The following is a 14,222-nucleotide window of genomic DNA, read 5'->3' as shown; positions in this document are numbered from 1 at the left end:
ATACCCCCAGGTCAGAGAGGTTTTTGTAATGCAGCACAAAAAAAAGTTACAATGACAGTATTAACTGACTGATAGTTACATAAAGCAAACTGATTTATATACATCAGTCAAATGACCAGAAAAACAGTCAAGAAAAAGCTTAACAGTACATTTGCAAAGGTTTTATGTTCAAACAAGCGCTGATGTACATGAGTAGTAAATATAAATTATCTTAATGAACAGTAATAATCTGTTTATTTATAGATTTAAGCTAACTGTGTATTATACAATAGGGCATGGTGCACATGTACTGTATGACTGCCTGGTTGCTTTTGGCCTGTATATAGCAACAAATATACATACTCTATAGAATCACTTCATTTATTATCAATGTAAGAATATATTTGTTTCACATTACTTGAACGTTCATACTCTGGTCAATATTTAAGCTCTACTTGTGTATACATAATATTAAACAGAGTGGAGACTGTATACCAGTTAATGAGATGTTTGGGGAAATTAAGAATTTATAGGATACAGTATATAATGATGATGCAAATAAAGTGTTGTTCAAATAAAGCACAATGTTATGTTTACCTGCAGGTAATGATATATGTTACATAAACTCAAAGGTTTCCATGGCAACATATAGCTATGCATGGTTTTAGAGGGCTCGAGCACGAGTAGTGAGAAGCCTCTTCACCTAGCTAACTGTTTGTAGACTCTAAACTGAAACATGATGTGAATTCACCGTTTGTGCCCAATTACCTCAAAAAATTTTACATTTTTTAGCTCCAATAAAAACATAAATATGTCACCATGCTGTTGTTTACTGTCGACCCACTGTTGTTCTTTTGAATGAGCATGATACACACACTAACAGAGATGACGTTCACACTGCCTCGAGGCCAAGAATGAATTTCTCCTTGGACACTGTCTTTCATCTGGGATGAGGGTGATATTCAGATGCTGTCATAAGTGAAAAAATACCAAATTAGACACCAGAAACCTCTCATCTGACAATAAAAAAGAATTGCTGACTCAGCTGTAATACTGTCCTGTGTACATTATGTCACTGTCTAGAAAGAGGAAGTCTGTGCAGTATGACCTCATGTAGTGCTTGTTTTACTTTCACTTTATTGTACTCTTATCTTAACATCAGATGATGAGCATTTGCATCTTTAATAGCTTAATATTTGCATTTTTTATAAATTATTACCTCATGTTCCTACTTTTTATTTTATATTTGTCCTGGACATTTGATATGATGGCAAGAACACTCCTCAGCACGTTCACTGGTAAAACATGGGGTTGCATTCAGATTGCAGCATGCACGACGACAAGCCACAGCTAAATCGGTGTTATTGCCCTTTAAATAAACCATCCACTGAGGTGCTGTCCGCCACAGCTTGGCTGACTGACCGACGGACGGACGGAGATTTCGGGAATGCGACCGGCCTGTGTCAGTGCTGTCGAGGTACTCTTCGAAGAACAAGGTAGAAACATTGAAGCTCATATTGTGATAGAAGAGCTAACGGTAGTCATATTTATTTTATTACAATGGCGAAATCAAGACATGTCCTACTCTATTTCTGATTGGCTAATACTCTTTGCCTTCATTGCTTGGATTGGTTAGAGTTAGGGTAAGAATATCACGATTAGCCAATCAGAAGCGGAGTAGGGCGGGCAATAACTTCGCCATCCTAGGAAAGGAAATATCACTAACGGTAAGTGCAGTTGGCTTGTTTTCGTATTGCAAGTCTACGTTAGCTGGTCTGTAACATGACATAAAGACATTCAGCTGTCCGGTGTCAAGTGACAGGTCAGTCCACGACAGAGGTCAGCTAACCTAACCCACTTTACCCATTTATTTTGCCCGACTGTCATGTCTTTGTGTCCACGGTTACCGAGCGGTCCAGCTGTTTGACGTCAATTCAAAGCCTAGCATGAATAAAACGCTAACCAGCTAGCAGGTGAGTGTGCTCTGTTTTCAGGGTATCCTTCCGCTCCGCAGGCAGTGAAGTAAGCTGCTATTTAAAACTAACGAGGTGGGAGAAAAACACGAATGAGCTGCTGCCTGATATTTATAATATTGTATTAGTGGCACGTCCAGTACGTAAGTTGTCCCATGATGTTTACTACACAGCTGAGTGTTTTTGGTGCATCACACCGAGTCGTCACTGTCAGGATAATAACCACTCCCCTCCGTCCCCGTCCTGCAGCAGGCGCGCTCTGTTTTCTAGCCTGAGCAGCTCCCCTCTCCTCTCTTTCCTCCCTCCTGCCCGCCTTCCTGCTTCAGCAGATGTCATTTTGCGTGCGCAGGGGTGCGTTACACAACCAGCCCGTCATGCAAAATAGAAACACGTGTCTATAGGCGGTGCTGAAAAAACGCTGCTTAACTTGACAACAAAAGACTAGCAAAACACCGCAGAGGAGAAAGAGAAAAGAAAAAACAGCTGCGTCGTTTGTTGTTTTCGTCTTTTTTTTGTTTAATCGTGCCGGTTTGATCGTGCGTTGCATTTGGATATGAGTGGATTGAGGATTCAACATGTGTTTTCCTTACAGAGAGGACAATGATACGAACATGATCAACGCCGATGGCTTCTCAAAATGCGAGGCGACTCTGCAACAGAGAGGCAGGAGGAGGCCACCCGCAGAGATGTTCCATCTGCTGTCAGCTGTCATTGTTTGGCTGGTGACGGGCACCACCATCTCCAGCCTCAACAAATGGATATTTGCCGTTTACAACTTCAGGTACCCTCTGCTGCTGTCAGCCCTGCACATGCTGACAGCCATAGTGGTGGATTATGGACTGATCAAGTTGCAGGTGATCCGCCACAGAGGGGCTGGAGAGCAGGACCTGACCCCCAGCGCAAAGTGTAAGGTGTTCCTGTTGAGTCTGACATTTTGTGCCAGTATCGCCTTCGGGAACATGGGTCTGAACTATGTCCAGCTGTCATTTGCACAAATGATTTACACCACCACCCCGCTCTTCACTCTGGCCATCTCCACGCTGATCCTAGGCAAACAGCATCACATCCTCAAATACACAGCCATGATGCCCATATGCCTGGGTGCCTCCTTCAGCATCTTGGGAGAAGTCCAGTTCGATCAGACCGGCTGCTTCTTTGTGTTTGCAGCCACCATGTTGCGGGGTGTCAAGTCCATTCAGCAGAGTAAGTCCAACTTTACCTGTGTCACTCAGTTCACTATTTATCACCTCAGACTGTTGAGATAAACATTTGGTTTTATTTAGTTTTAGATGTAACAACTGACTTCACTAATTTATGGAAACTATATCATGCCACTGACATCAGAGAGTATTTTAGTGTTTCCCTTCGCACACCGCACCAGTCTGCGGTCTTGGAACTTTTTAGTTGTTAATGACTCAGTCCAGTAACACACCCATAGGGAAATTCTTTCTGGTTTCTAGGGAACATGATACAAACATCAGTACTTTGTACACATCCTGGTGACTACACTGCACTGACCTCTTGTGTCTGTGCTTTTTTTTGATGGTCAGCAAAGTTCAGAAAGTCTGAACTTCTTTGAGTGACAGTTGCATTTAGGACTGAAACTAACAGTTATTTTCATTATTGCTTATTAATCTGTTGATTATTTTCTCCAATAACCGATTAGAGGTGACGTCTTCAAATATTTTTTGTCCACAACCCAAAGATATTCAGATTACTGTCATAGAAGACTAAAAAAACAGAAAATATTCACATTTGAGAAGCTGAGATCAAAAGATTTTGACTTTTTTTTTGTTCTGAATGATGAATCAATTATCAAAATAGTTGGTGATAATTTAATAGTTTACAACTAAACAACTCGTTGTAGCTCTAGTTGCATTTCACTGTCATCATCTGATTAACTGATAAGGCTAAGTCATTTTCACCTCGTGTTTCTCTTATTTTCCATCCACGTTTCTGTTTTCTGTATAGGCTATTTATACACCAGCATTCAAGAAATACCAAAAGAAATAGAGACGGTCCAGAAACATTTAATGCAGTAACAGATTAGAGTGACTGCAGTCCAAGCAGAGGTGTTACTTTTTCTGTCTATTCATATGTCTCATTCTCATGAGCACAGTATCTCAGGATTTTCTTCAAATATGGCACAAATGTTTTTGGCTATAACTCAAGAATTCATACACTAACTATGACAAAGTTTCACAGAAATGGGATGAAGAAACAGGATGAAGTGATGACATTTTATATCCAAAAAGTCAAAGGTCAATTTCACTGGGACAACGTTATATTCTGCCAAAACACTTTTCTGGCCGTTATTCAACGCCATAACTCAGAAACAGAATTGGAGGTTGTGACCATATTTCACATTTGGTCAGATGCTGAATTGATTACACTAATTGTGGGTGCCCACCTTTTAAACTGAAGTGGCTCTTCTGTGCTGCCAGGTTGAAGATGTGTGTGTGAAGCATTAATATTTTTGCAGCAACTTCTACATCTGAAGCCTCATCTGCGGTCATGGCTTCAACTTTGTGCTCTATCAGAATCAGCTTTATCGGCCAATCGTGAACACAAACAAAGAAAATACACCTAATACCTTTTTATTATATTATTTCAGAGACTTCACTATAGAATATTAAATGTGTCTGGACAGACTCAGATGTAAACTGCACCTTGCCTGGTTGGCGGATTCATACAACTGTGAGGCCGTATTTCTAGTTTGCAACATATTTTCAAATTAGAAAGAAGACAAAATGTGGTGACACAGCTTTCACGTTCTCAGAAGTGTACGCCAACATTTCTTGGGAAAGAGGCTGCAGATTCCTTTCTTGAATTGATGTCACAATGTCGAGATTTATCCAGTGTTCTCATTAACTAATGTTTAAACTTGTTTTTGTTGTTGTTCTGTTTCCACCACAGATGAGTGTATTGTGTGCTGTGGATCAGGGTCTCTAACATTCTTACGTCTCCATAATGTCGTAGTTGTCAGAGAAGGAAAGTAATGAGCTATTCTAAAAATACCCAGAGACCCTGTCTTTAATTGTTACGTAACTCAAAAGCAGATATTCAGTTCTGCTCAGCGGGCTGTAATGCATCATACTTTGTACCTGGTGGAGTAGCAGCAAGCTTGTGAAGACGGGGTCATCAGTTTAAATCCTCAAATATTCCAGTGTATCAGCTCAGTAACAAACAATACGGGACTGCAAAAGCATGTAGAGAGTTGCTTATTAAATACAGGAAGGAAAAGTTCTGTCCTTCTTTGGCATTTGGAGCTGAATTTGTGCACTTTTAATCATGGTTGAAACTTTGATTTCATCCTGAGGTGCCAATCTAGCCGGACGATATCTTATATTTCAAGAGGCTATTTTCATCCTCATTTATTTGTTGTTGTAACAGTTTCACTCATAAGTCGACTTTTCTCTGACTTACTTTGGTCACGCCTTTTTGTTTAAAGGCTCAGTTTGACACCATATTTCATTAAACACAGTGAAGTGTTTACAGTGTGTGAACAGTGTCAGATCTGCCTTCGCACTTACTAAAGCATCAAGAGTTTTTATAGTTGTGTTTTGCTCACTGCATGTCCAGACATAAAAGCAGATTACACATAACTCTCCAAACAGGTGTTTTGCATAACTCCCCTCGTTCCTCCTGCTATCAGACGGTTAACAAAACTCCCCGTCAGCTGTTGCATGACGGAAAAACACAGGAACCTGCTCAGACTGGTAGAGCACAGTGAGTCTTTCAAAGGTGTCATCTTAACAATGTGTCATGGTTATAATTGTTGTTTACTTTTCTCTGTTTACTCAGGTATTTTACTGCAGGAGGAGAAAATCAACTCTGTGTTCTTGCTCTACCTGATGTCCATTCCTAGCTTCTGCATCTTGGCCGTGGCGGCTCTGGCCTTAGAAAACTGGGCACTGCTGGAGTCGCCGCTCCACTATGACCGTCACCTGTGGGTCTTCATCTTGCTCAGCTGCCTGGGCTCGGTCATGTACAACCTGGCCAGCTGCTGCGTCATCACGCTCACCTCTGCCGTCACTCTGCATATCCTCGGCAACCTGAGCGTGGTGGGGAACCTGCTGTTGTCTCAGCTGCTTTTCGGCAGCGAGTTGTCCGCCCTCAGCTGCGCCGGCGCTGTGCTGACGTTATCCGGCATGCTCATTTATCAGAACTCGGAGTACATTGTCAGCTACCTGGACGCACGCAAGGCCAAAGCGAAAGGGTCCGGGCAGATGGAGTTTGATGGTGCAGAAGACAAAGCTAGTGCATCTGAACCAGCATATCATCCGCAGAAAACAGACGGGAAACAGGACGATAAGACAGACTGAACTGAAAGGATGAAGGAGAGAATAAAATGTTAAAAGATACACATTATACAGTGTGTGTCATTAAGTGGTCAACATCAGCAGAGGGACTGTGACCTTCTCCTCACTTCCTCACTGTGCCAATTTATTTCTCCTCTGGTCACAGAGAACAGGAGTCGGCAGAGATGCAGAAAAAAGTCAAAGGTCCCCTTTTATTTATCACCGCAATGGTTAGATTCTCTCCTTCATCTGTATATCACTCATACATAACCTATAGCGGTGTATGCATGCATGAGCACACTAAACTGTTTGATACCTCAAGAGGTATTCACACTGTCAGTCATACTACTCCACTGTGAAAATGTTCTCATTTGCAGAGGGCTCTAATCAACGTTTCGGCTGGCGATCATGGAAACTGTCGGCTGTGGAGAGCCTCATTGGACATTGAGGGGGGGGGGCGGGGGTTTAGAAGGCACTCTGCCACAAATCTGAACGGGCACAATTTGTATTAAAAAGATAGATATATTAATGGTACTGTTACCTGACATTCACCTGGTCCTGACATGGTAAGGAACTGGGTTTTATGGCAGCTTTTTCTTTTCTTTTCTTTTTTTTTGGTATTATGTGAAGTGGCTTGTCAAATGAGGACTGTGGGGGTTACTGTAGGGCTAAAACTTCTGGACGAAGCCAACATTTCTGTGTAATGAGATGCCTCTTCTCCTTTACTGAAGCACACATATTAATAAGAGGTCTGAGCTTGTGTTGTGTCCTCCCCTCTGAACCTTGGTGCGGCTTCCCACTTAAGGGCCTAGTTTTTGTTCCCTTACTAGCTCAGTAAGAAGGTCTCTGTAGAATTAGTCCAATTATTTCCATCTTTTACAACAGTGCGCTCACTACAGCGTGCCTCGATAATTAGGTTCACAAGTTCTCTAAGGAGTGTCACTCAACTTTAGCTTTCTTTTTCCCTTGTGGAAGACACGAGGAAGAAGAACATGGAGCTGTCCTTTAAGGTTATCTCTTAAATCCTAACCAGTGTCTTCTCTTTATTTAAAATTTCCCTCCGTGTTGGTGACATTTAAAAAATAAAAAGTTATACAGCACACCTTTAAAAACGGACTCCTGCTGGACAGTGTTATGTTTTCCGTCAGTATTTTGAAAAGCATTTATTGACTTAATTTTATGACGAAACATACTTTATTTCCCCTTTTGAATATTTATGTGGAAGAAAATATTTATTTTTGAATGACTATAGCAATCTGGCTTCGTAATGCTGTAGATTTTGGTCCTGAAGTGTCTTGTACATGTGTACATGTGTACATGTAATAATAGACATCTCTAGTCTCTCCTGTACCTCTTCTCTTAAGAGAGAAGTCAGGTAAACAAGACAGACGACTGCACAGTGCTGCTGCTCCTGAAAGCATCTTAAATGATCCAGGAGGTCTGGGACTCCCTCCTACATGTACGGTATGCCAAATATTCACTTTAAAAGCTCTTTTTGAAAGCTCTTCACACTGTGTTGCTAATCTGTATAATCCGTCAGAGACCACAAGCTCTCGCAAGTCGACAAACAACAAAGCCATACATCAAGTTTTTTTGTTGTGACACTCGCCACATTTTCTGCATATTTTGCCACAGCAGTTGACCGGATGTTGTGTCACAGATTTAACATTTTTAAGGGTGCCATTCATTGAATTACACTGTCCTGAGCATCATATCATATTAGAAATGAACATTTAAATTTAAGATGCTTTCCATATAACTCCATTGAGCTGAAAACAATGCAAAAAACATTTTTATTTTGGTGTTCGATGAATGGCTTTGTTGGTTTTAATATTTTAAAATAACTGGTGTTTGCAGTAGTCATCAATTACAGGTGATTATATACATACTGTATCATTTCACTGGTTTTACATTATTAAATACCTCAACTGTTTAATAGGGTTCCTCATGTTTGTTGATTATTAGTTATTGTGCTGAGATCAAACAGCTTTTCAACAGCCACAATAAAACTTCAGCACGTGAATGATACATTTTATTGTGTTTGGAAACAGATCTGATGATAGATGTCAGCGTATTTTAAAACACATATTTTGGAGACAGTCGTTGGCAGTCATCTCTAGATTTATACTTGCAGTTAAAGTCTTGGCTGCTTGTTCTCATGGATATCATGTTGAGTAGATTACGAGCAATGGGGCAAAGCAACTGTTGCACTGACAAGGTACAAAGACGCTGCCTTCAAAGCCCATGGTTCCTGTGTACATACTGGTTTTGATTGTTTGCAAAGCTAGTCGGATGTAAATAGTTATTTTATTATATTTATGTATTTTATAGTCATAAATGGCTGGTTGAAACGCCACTGGTTCAAGAATGAAATGTTTTGCCTCGTATGCCTTATTTGGACAAAGTGTAGAAGAGCTAAGAGTGATTTGATTAGTCATTTTGTCAAATTGTTTGGATAAAACTTTGCCAACAGTGGCTGTAGGTGCTCTTGTTTAGGGGCAAAGGTATTGGGCAGTGCATATATACATGATCTGCAGTTGCTTGAAAAAATGGACTGGTACAATAAACTATAAGAAAACCTATTTGTTTGTCTTTCCCTACTGTACATCAAATTCTACAATTATCCACTGTTAAACCTCCTGCATATTTCAATGAAATCCAAAACCTGTTGTTATTGTGTTGTGTCAAAGTTTTAGAGGCTAATTCAAACCTTTGTTTTTTTGATAATGTTAAGTGCATTTTTTTCACTGAGGATAAAAAAGGTTTCATATAATCATTTTGCATTAATGCATAGACTCATTCAGGAATGTTCAGAAAATAAATTTAAGTGGTGAAATGAGTTACAGATACAGATGTCTATTAAATGTTTGAAAACATGGGGAGAAATGCAGTCAATGTTCACAGAGCCCAAGGTGACAATATACGGTACAAAATTCAAAAATATTACATTTGAAATGATATAATAGCAAATCCTCGCGTCTGAGAGCTGGAACCTGTGAATGTTTCAAATTTTTGCTTAATAAATGACTTTAAATAATCAATTATTAGAATTGCTGATTATTTTTCGGTCCATTGACTACTAATCGTTTCCACTCTAGATGCCTTTCCAGGAAACAGGGATAGGCCTTATTCAACCATTTACATTTTTAAACATCACAGTAGAAAGTCCTGTGTTAAAAAGCTCAGGTGTTTCAACTCAGCTGCTTCAGTTTCAGGGTCCCGCTATCGGTCTTGCTGGCTCTCTGGAATATAACAGAGTACACAGTAACATCTGTGTGCTTTTCCTAATATGACAAATCTTCTGCCATGCAAAAGGCCTGCTGAGTGATGGCATGTTATTAAACAGTGTGTGGTTATTTTGAGTATTGACCACTTGGTGGAGCAATTTATCTGCTTCCTGCTGTCTGAGCTCATTCAGTACATCTGACCTAAGTTACAAACAGTAAATGATCACTGTTGAAATAGAAAAGTAGTTTACTCCCAGATGTGTGTGTGTCTGTCTGAGTGCTTGTATATGTCGTCCCTGGTAAAGATTGCTCCATTTGTATAAACAGGGTACTACTGGTCAGCCTTTTTGCCTGAATATGGCAGTGCTCCTCACTTCTTTTTTTTCCCCGTGCATGTTAACCCTTTGTTCTCCCACCCACTTGAAGTTATTTGCAGCACTCTAAATAAAGTCTAATCGAGCGAAAAATGCGCCTGAAAAACAGAATTCAACTGAGAGATTGGCCCACAAAGTTTCACATGACATCATCTTGGATCCAGTGACAAGAGGCGGTGAGACTCCGCTGAAGGCGACAGAGACTGATGGACCAGGACCTGATGTGTTGTTTCTTCCTCCTCCTCCTCCTCTTCCTCCTCCTCCTTCCCATCTTGGGTGGTTAATGTAAGCAACCTCCGCTCACTCTCCAAACATGCATCCTTATGAAGTGCAACGGCGTGAGGTGTGACATCAGGACTGAGCTGCCACAGATCTCCACACAACTTTGAAGCAGGGTTGAGGAGTGGGGAAGGGAGCATTGAACACTCCCAAGAAGCCCCCAAAGACCACCGCTAGACATCAGTTTGACCCTAAAAACAGGTGAGTGACACTGCAACTCAACAGCCACCAATCTCTCATCTGAATTTCTATTTTTCAAATTTGATTTCATTTCTTTTTCAACATCTTGCGCCTTTAAGCATTACCTCAACTCTCTCTGCCCAGTGTCTGAGCACATACTGTTATCAGATTCTTTCAGTAATGGTCTCGTTCCACTACATTACTATATTTGTACGTGTTCTTGCCCCTTCTGTGCTGCACTCAGCCATGTTGCTGAGTTACAGTGAGGGGTAGTCCACTAAGATAAACACACTTCTTTGCACGAGTGAATAGTTTATGTCTGTTTAAATTCATAAAACTGTTTACATTTGAATTACTACACAGACTAAACGTATGATAGATGAGGTCTTTATGTTTTTTTTAAGACTTTTGCACATTTTTAGCGTATAAACAGCACTGTCTCTGCTGTTTGCTTTGTCTAAATATTAAATTTTCAGTCATGAATGATTGTTCAATTTTGGGATTATTGAGTCGAAGTTCAAGTCTCCAAAGCCCAAGTTTATCTTTATCCATACATATTTGTCATCTTTCAGACCTTACTCTCAAGAAATGTACACGTTTGGCTGTTCTTTACATGATTTAACCAGATTCACTCCTCAGACATGGAGTCCAAACCTGATGGTGGACCAGCAGTGTCCAATAGTTCCTCTGGCTCGTTGACCAGTCAAGAACTGGCTGCTATTGAGGATGAAGAGGTTCTCAACAAGATGGTGAGTAAATATTTGTAATATAACTGCCATTTAAGGGAAATCTGGACAAAATGTCATGAATAACAGGAAGGGAATTAAAAGCTTACCATTATGCAAAGTTTGTGGGATTTTGTTTGTTTGTGTATTTTGTTTTGGGGTTGTTGTTTTGTTGGTTTCATGCAGATCTTGCAAAATGATAAATGTAAAATCAACCTCTTGTAATTTCTGCCCTGATGGTTTTTCTCATGTGAAAATTGAAGGTGATGTCAGTTGGCTTCACGTTGCCTTGTTTACATATTCATGGGTTGAACTAATTTGCTCTCATTTAAAGGAAATTATGAGTAATGGACTAATCTGGTATTCGGTCCTTGATGTGCTACAAAAGTTTATGTCCAGGTTTTACATCAAGTGTAAAATATCTCTTTTAAAGCCGTGGAGAGCTTTGCCGTTACTTTGAATTGGATCTATTTTTAACCTGTGGTTTGTTATTTTAGCTGGACAATACAGAAGATTTTGAACAGAGACGAATGATTCGCGCTGCATTAAGGGAACTGCTCAAGAAAAAGAGAGGTAAAGCAGGATATAGCCATCCAATAAAGTGATCATATAAAATCTGTATTTCTCCTTTGATGCTTTGCTCGTTCTCTAACTTTTTCACTGCCCCTTATCAGATAAACGGGAGCAGGAGCGAGGATCCAGGCAGCAGGACCTGAGACAGCAAGGTCTGAGCAAAGGAGGAACAGCAGGTGGATGTGTTAGCGTGGGAAGAGCATCGATGAACCAGCAGCCACCAACAAACAGTAAGTCTGTTTTATAAAGATGCTCTCTGATATAGCACTTCATATTTTATTTCAACTCCTTAAGGTTCTTGATAGTAATTAGATTATCTGCATCCTGTTAGAGCCATCAGGCCAGCCATCTCCATCACCCTCTACTCCCTTCAACAGGACAGCAAGCGGGTGAGTCACATGTCAAACAAGGGACCAGCACAGACAAATCTGAGTTTGCGAAAAAAAATGTTGAGGTCAATTTTTACATGTGATCTTTTTTAGCATGTTTGGGTTTGTAAACTATACTAAATTGGACTGGAACAACCATGAACAGTTAAAACAGTCATTTAATCCCACATATGCCCACAATATTAATTTCTGCCTTTTTTAAACTTACATTAAAGCCACAGCTGCCACATTTTACACATTTGTTACATATTTACATGGTAAATCCTAATTTGATAATAGGTGGATTAATTCAGATTGAACCTATTCATATAGTGCCTCTACTGAAGCATGTAACTAAATGTCTAATAGGAGGCCAAGTGATGCAAAGTCTCTTGTATGTTTTATTATCTCATTCACTGAAAAAGAAAAGAAAACTTGTCATATGCGTAAAATACTTTCTGAGCATACACTGTGTATCTTTGTGTCTTATCTTCAGCAAGGCCAACCCTGCTGCAGACACAACCCCGACCTCTCCTTCCTCTGCAGCACCCAATGTTAAAAATGTCAAACAAATGCTTCTGGATTGGTGCAGGGCCAAAACTGAGCCATATGAGGTAAATATGGCCTGACTGTCTTTGTCTGTAAATTATTGCCCCATGGAGCCATACATAGCTCTGCCCTTTATGTATCCTTAACTGCCACTATTTTTCTCAACTGACTTCCCTCTGACAGGGGGTAAACATCCAGAATTTCTCCTCCAGTTGGGGTGATGGCATAGCCTTCTGCGCCTTGGTGCACCGCTTCTTTCCTGATGCGTTCGAGTACTCCATCCTCAACCCTTATGCGCCCAGGGAAAACTTCCAGCTGGCTTTCAGCACTGCAGAGTGAGCTCTCATTCCTTATATGAAGATGCAGATGTCTCCTGTCTGGTACATGCTTTAGCTACAGCAGTGCATTGCAGATAAGAACAAAGTGACTTAACATTTCTGACGGCATATTGTCTGCTATCATTTTTCATTGACACTCTCTCTCTCTTTGTCTGTAGGAGGCTGGCAGGCTGCCCCCCTCTGCTGGACGCTGATGATTTAGTCCGGATGAAAGAGCCTGACTGGAAGTGTGTGTACACATACATCCAGGAGTTCTACCGCTGCCTGGTGGAGAAAGGCCTGGTCAAAACCAAGAAGCGACCATAGACTCTTGAGAAGTCCAACACTAGGTTTCATTATATTAGCACAAACTGAGGTCAGATACATAATATTATATACGTTTTTCATTGTCTATGATGCTTGGCTCACTAAAAAGTAATAGATAAGGTATTTTTTTGATCCAGTTGATGTACCATTTGAATGTATAAAACCACAGTGCCTAATGTGTAGCGTTTGCATTGCTTTTTGTGCTCTCAGTGGACAGCTGGAGCTTCGGATCAGTACATTCCACTGAGATTACACATCTGCATTAATCTCAGTCAGAGCCACAGAGAATCTGGGAACGCATTTTATGATGATGCTGTTGCTGGCCTGAGTGTGTAAGACACATTTAATAAATATTATGTATCTCATAAGCAGTTTTTCCAGTAATTCTTGGTAAATAACAGCTTTAACTGGCAGTTAATAGAAATAGAACAATAATTTATGTCAAAGCATGAATGAATAATCTATCATTTAGTCAGGAAAGAACATTAGAGGTTAAAATGTCAACTATTTGTGTAGCACTTACTTAATGGTTTACAGTTACATATATGGATATATAGAGATTTCCTTAAATAATTACTTTAGCTTTGTTAATTGGTTCATTGACACAATGCACCCTTTATGTGCAGAATGATTTATGTACCTAATGTGCATCTCACAGAGGTTGCATAATGCTGCTTCTATTTTAATTATCACAAAGCTCACACAAACAGACTCAAACAAAGGTAGAGTCCAGGCTATTGTGAATGTTTGGTACAAACAGCCCTGCAGTAAATAATAAGGTCATTTTGAGGCTGCAAAATGTTTTTTGTTGCTCTTCACTGAACATATTGTACAATGCGTCTGAAATGTCCTCCCAGCCCTAGTATATCATGGATTTGAACAATATAAGAAACACAACACACAACAGGGTCTCAGAGTATCGGGCTACAAATTATTGCCGTTCAGTTAAAAATGGATTGAGATTGATTGATTGTAACATAACATAATAACACAAAACTTAAGATGAGATAACCTTTATTAATCTCTGGGGGGGAATACAATCACAATATA

The 14,222-nt window shown here is 40.1% G+C and overlaps 2 protein-coding genes across 2 annotated transcripts; both read left to right on the top strand.

Moving 5' to 3' along the window:
* Positions 1-1,427: 1,427 nt before the first annotated feature.
* On the top strand, positions 1,428-7,857 carry slc35e4 (solute carrier family 35 member E4). The gene is made up of 3 exons (XM_053340214.1): positions 1,428-1,475; positions 2,545-3,155; positions 5,757-7,857. Exons 2-3 carry the CDS (start codon positions 2,564-2,566, stop codon positions 6,275-6,277), a joined length of 1,113 nt encoding a protein of 370 aa, XP_053196189.1. The 5' UTR covers positions 1,428-1,475; positions 2,545-2,563; the 3' UTR covers positions 6,278-7,857.
* A 3,097-nt stretch (positions 7,858-10,954) lies between these two features.
* On the top strand, positions 10,955-13,172 carry smtna (smoothelin a). The gene is made up of 7 exons (XM_053339469.1): positions 10,955-11,062; positions 11,536-11,611; positions 11,713-11,849; positions 11,998-12,065; positions 12,476-12,593; positions 12,712-12,863; positions 13,025-13,172. The coding sequence occupies exons 1-7, from the start codon at positions 10,955-10,957 to the stop codon at positions 13,170-13,172; spliced, it is 807 nt and encodes a 268-aa protein (XP_053195444.1).
* Positions 13,173-14,222: the final 1,050 nt, after the last annotated feature.

This window comes from Scomber japonicus, chromosome 19, assembly GCF_027409825.1.
Source record: "Scomber japonicus isolate fScoJap1 chromosome 19, fScoJap1.pri, whole genome shotgun sequence".
NCBI classification, from domain to species: domain Eukaryota; kingdom Metazoa; phylum Chordata; class Actinopteri; order Scombriformes; family Scombridae; genus Scomber; species Scomber japonicus.
Note: the sequence above shows the minus strand (reverse complement) of the source record. Positions and strands in the feature narration are given on the sequence as shown.

Bases quoted from the DNA above. Each gene is read 5' to 3' on its own strand.
- slc35e4 (XM_053340214.1), top strand. From the start codon at position 2,564: ATGATCAACGCCGATGGCTTCTCAAAATGCGAGGCGACTCTGCAACAG. The intron at 3,156-5,756 runs GTAAGTCCAACT...CTGTTTACTCAG, and splicing joins TGTCAAGTCCATTCAGCAGA to GTATTTTACTGCAGGAGGAG.
- smtna (XM_053339469.1), top strand. From the start codon at position 10,955: ATGGAGTCCAAACCTGATGGTGGACCAGCAGTGTCCAATAGTTCCTCT. The intron at 11,063-11,535 runs GTGAGTAAATAT...TTGTTATTTTAG, and splicing joins AAGAGGTTCTCAACAAGATG to CTGGACAATACAGAAGATTT. The intron at 12,594-12,711 runs GTAAATATGGCC...TCCCTCTGACAG, and splicing joins CCAAAACTGAGCCATATGAG to GGGGTAAACATCCAGAATTT.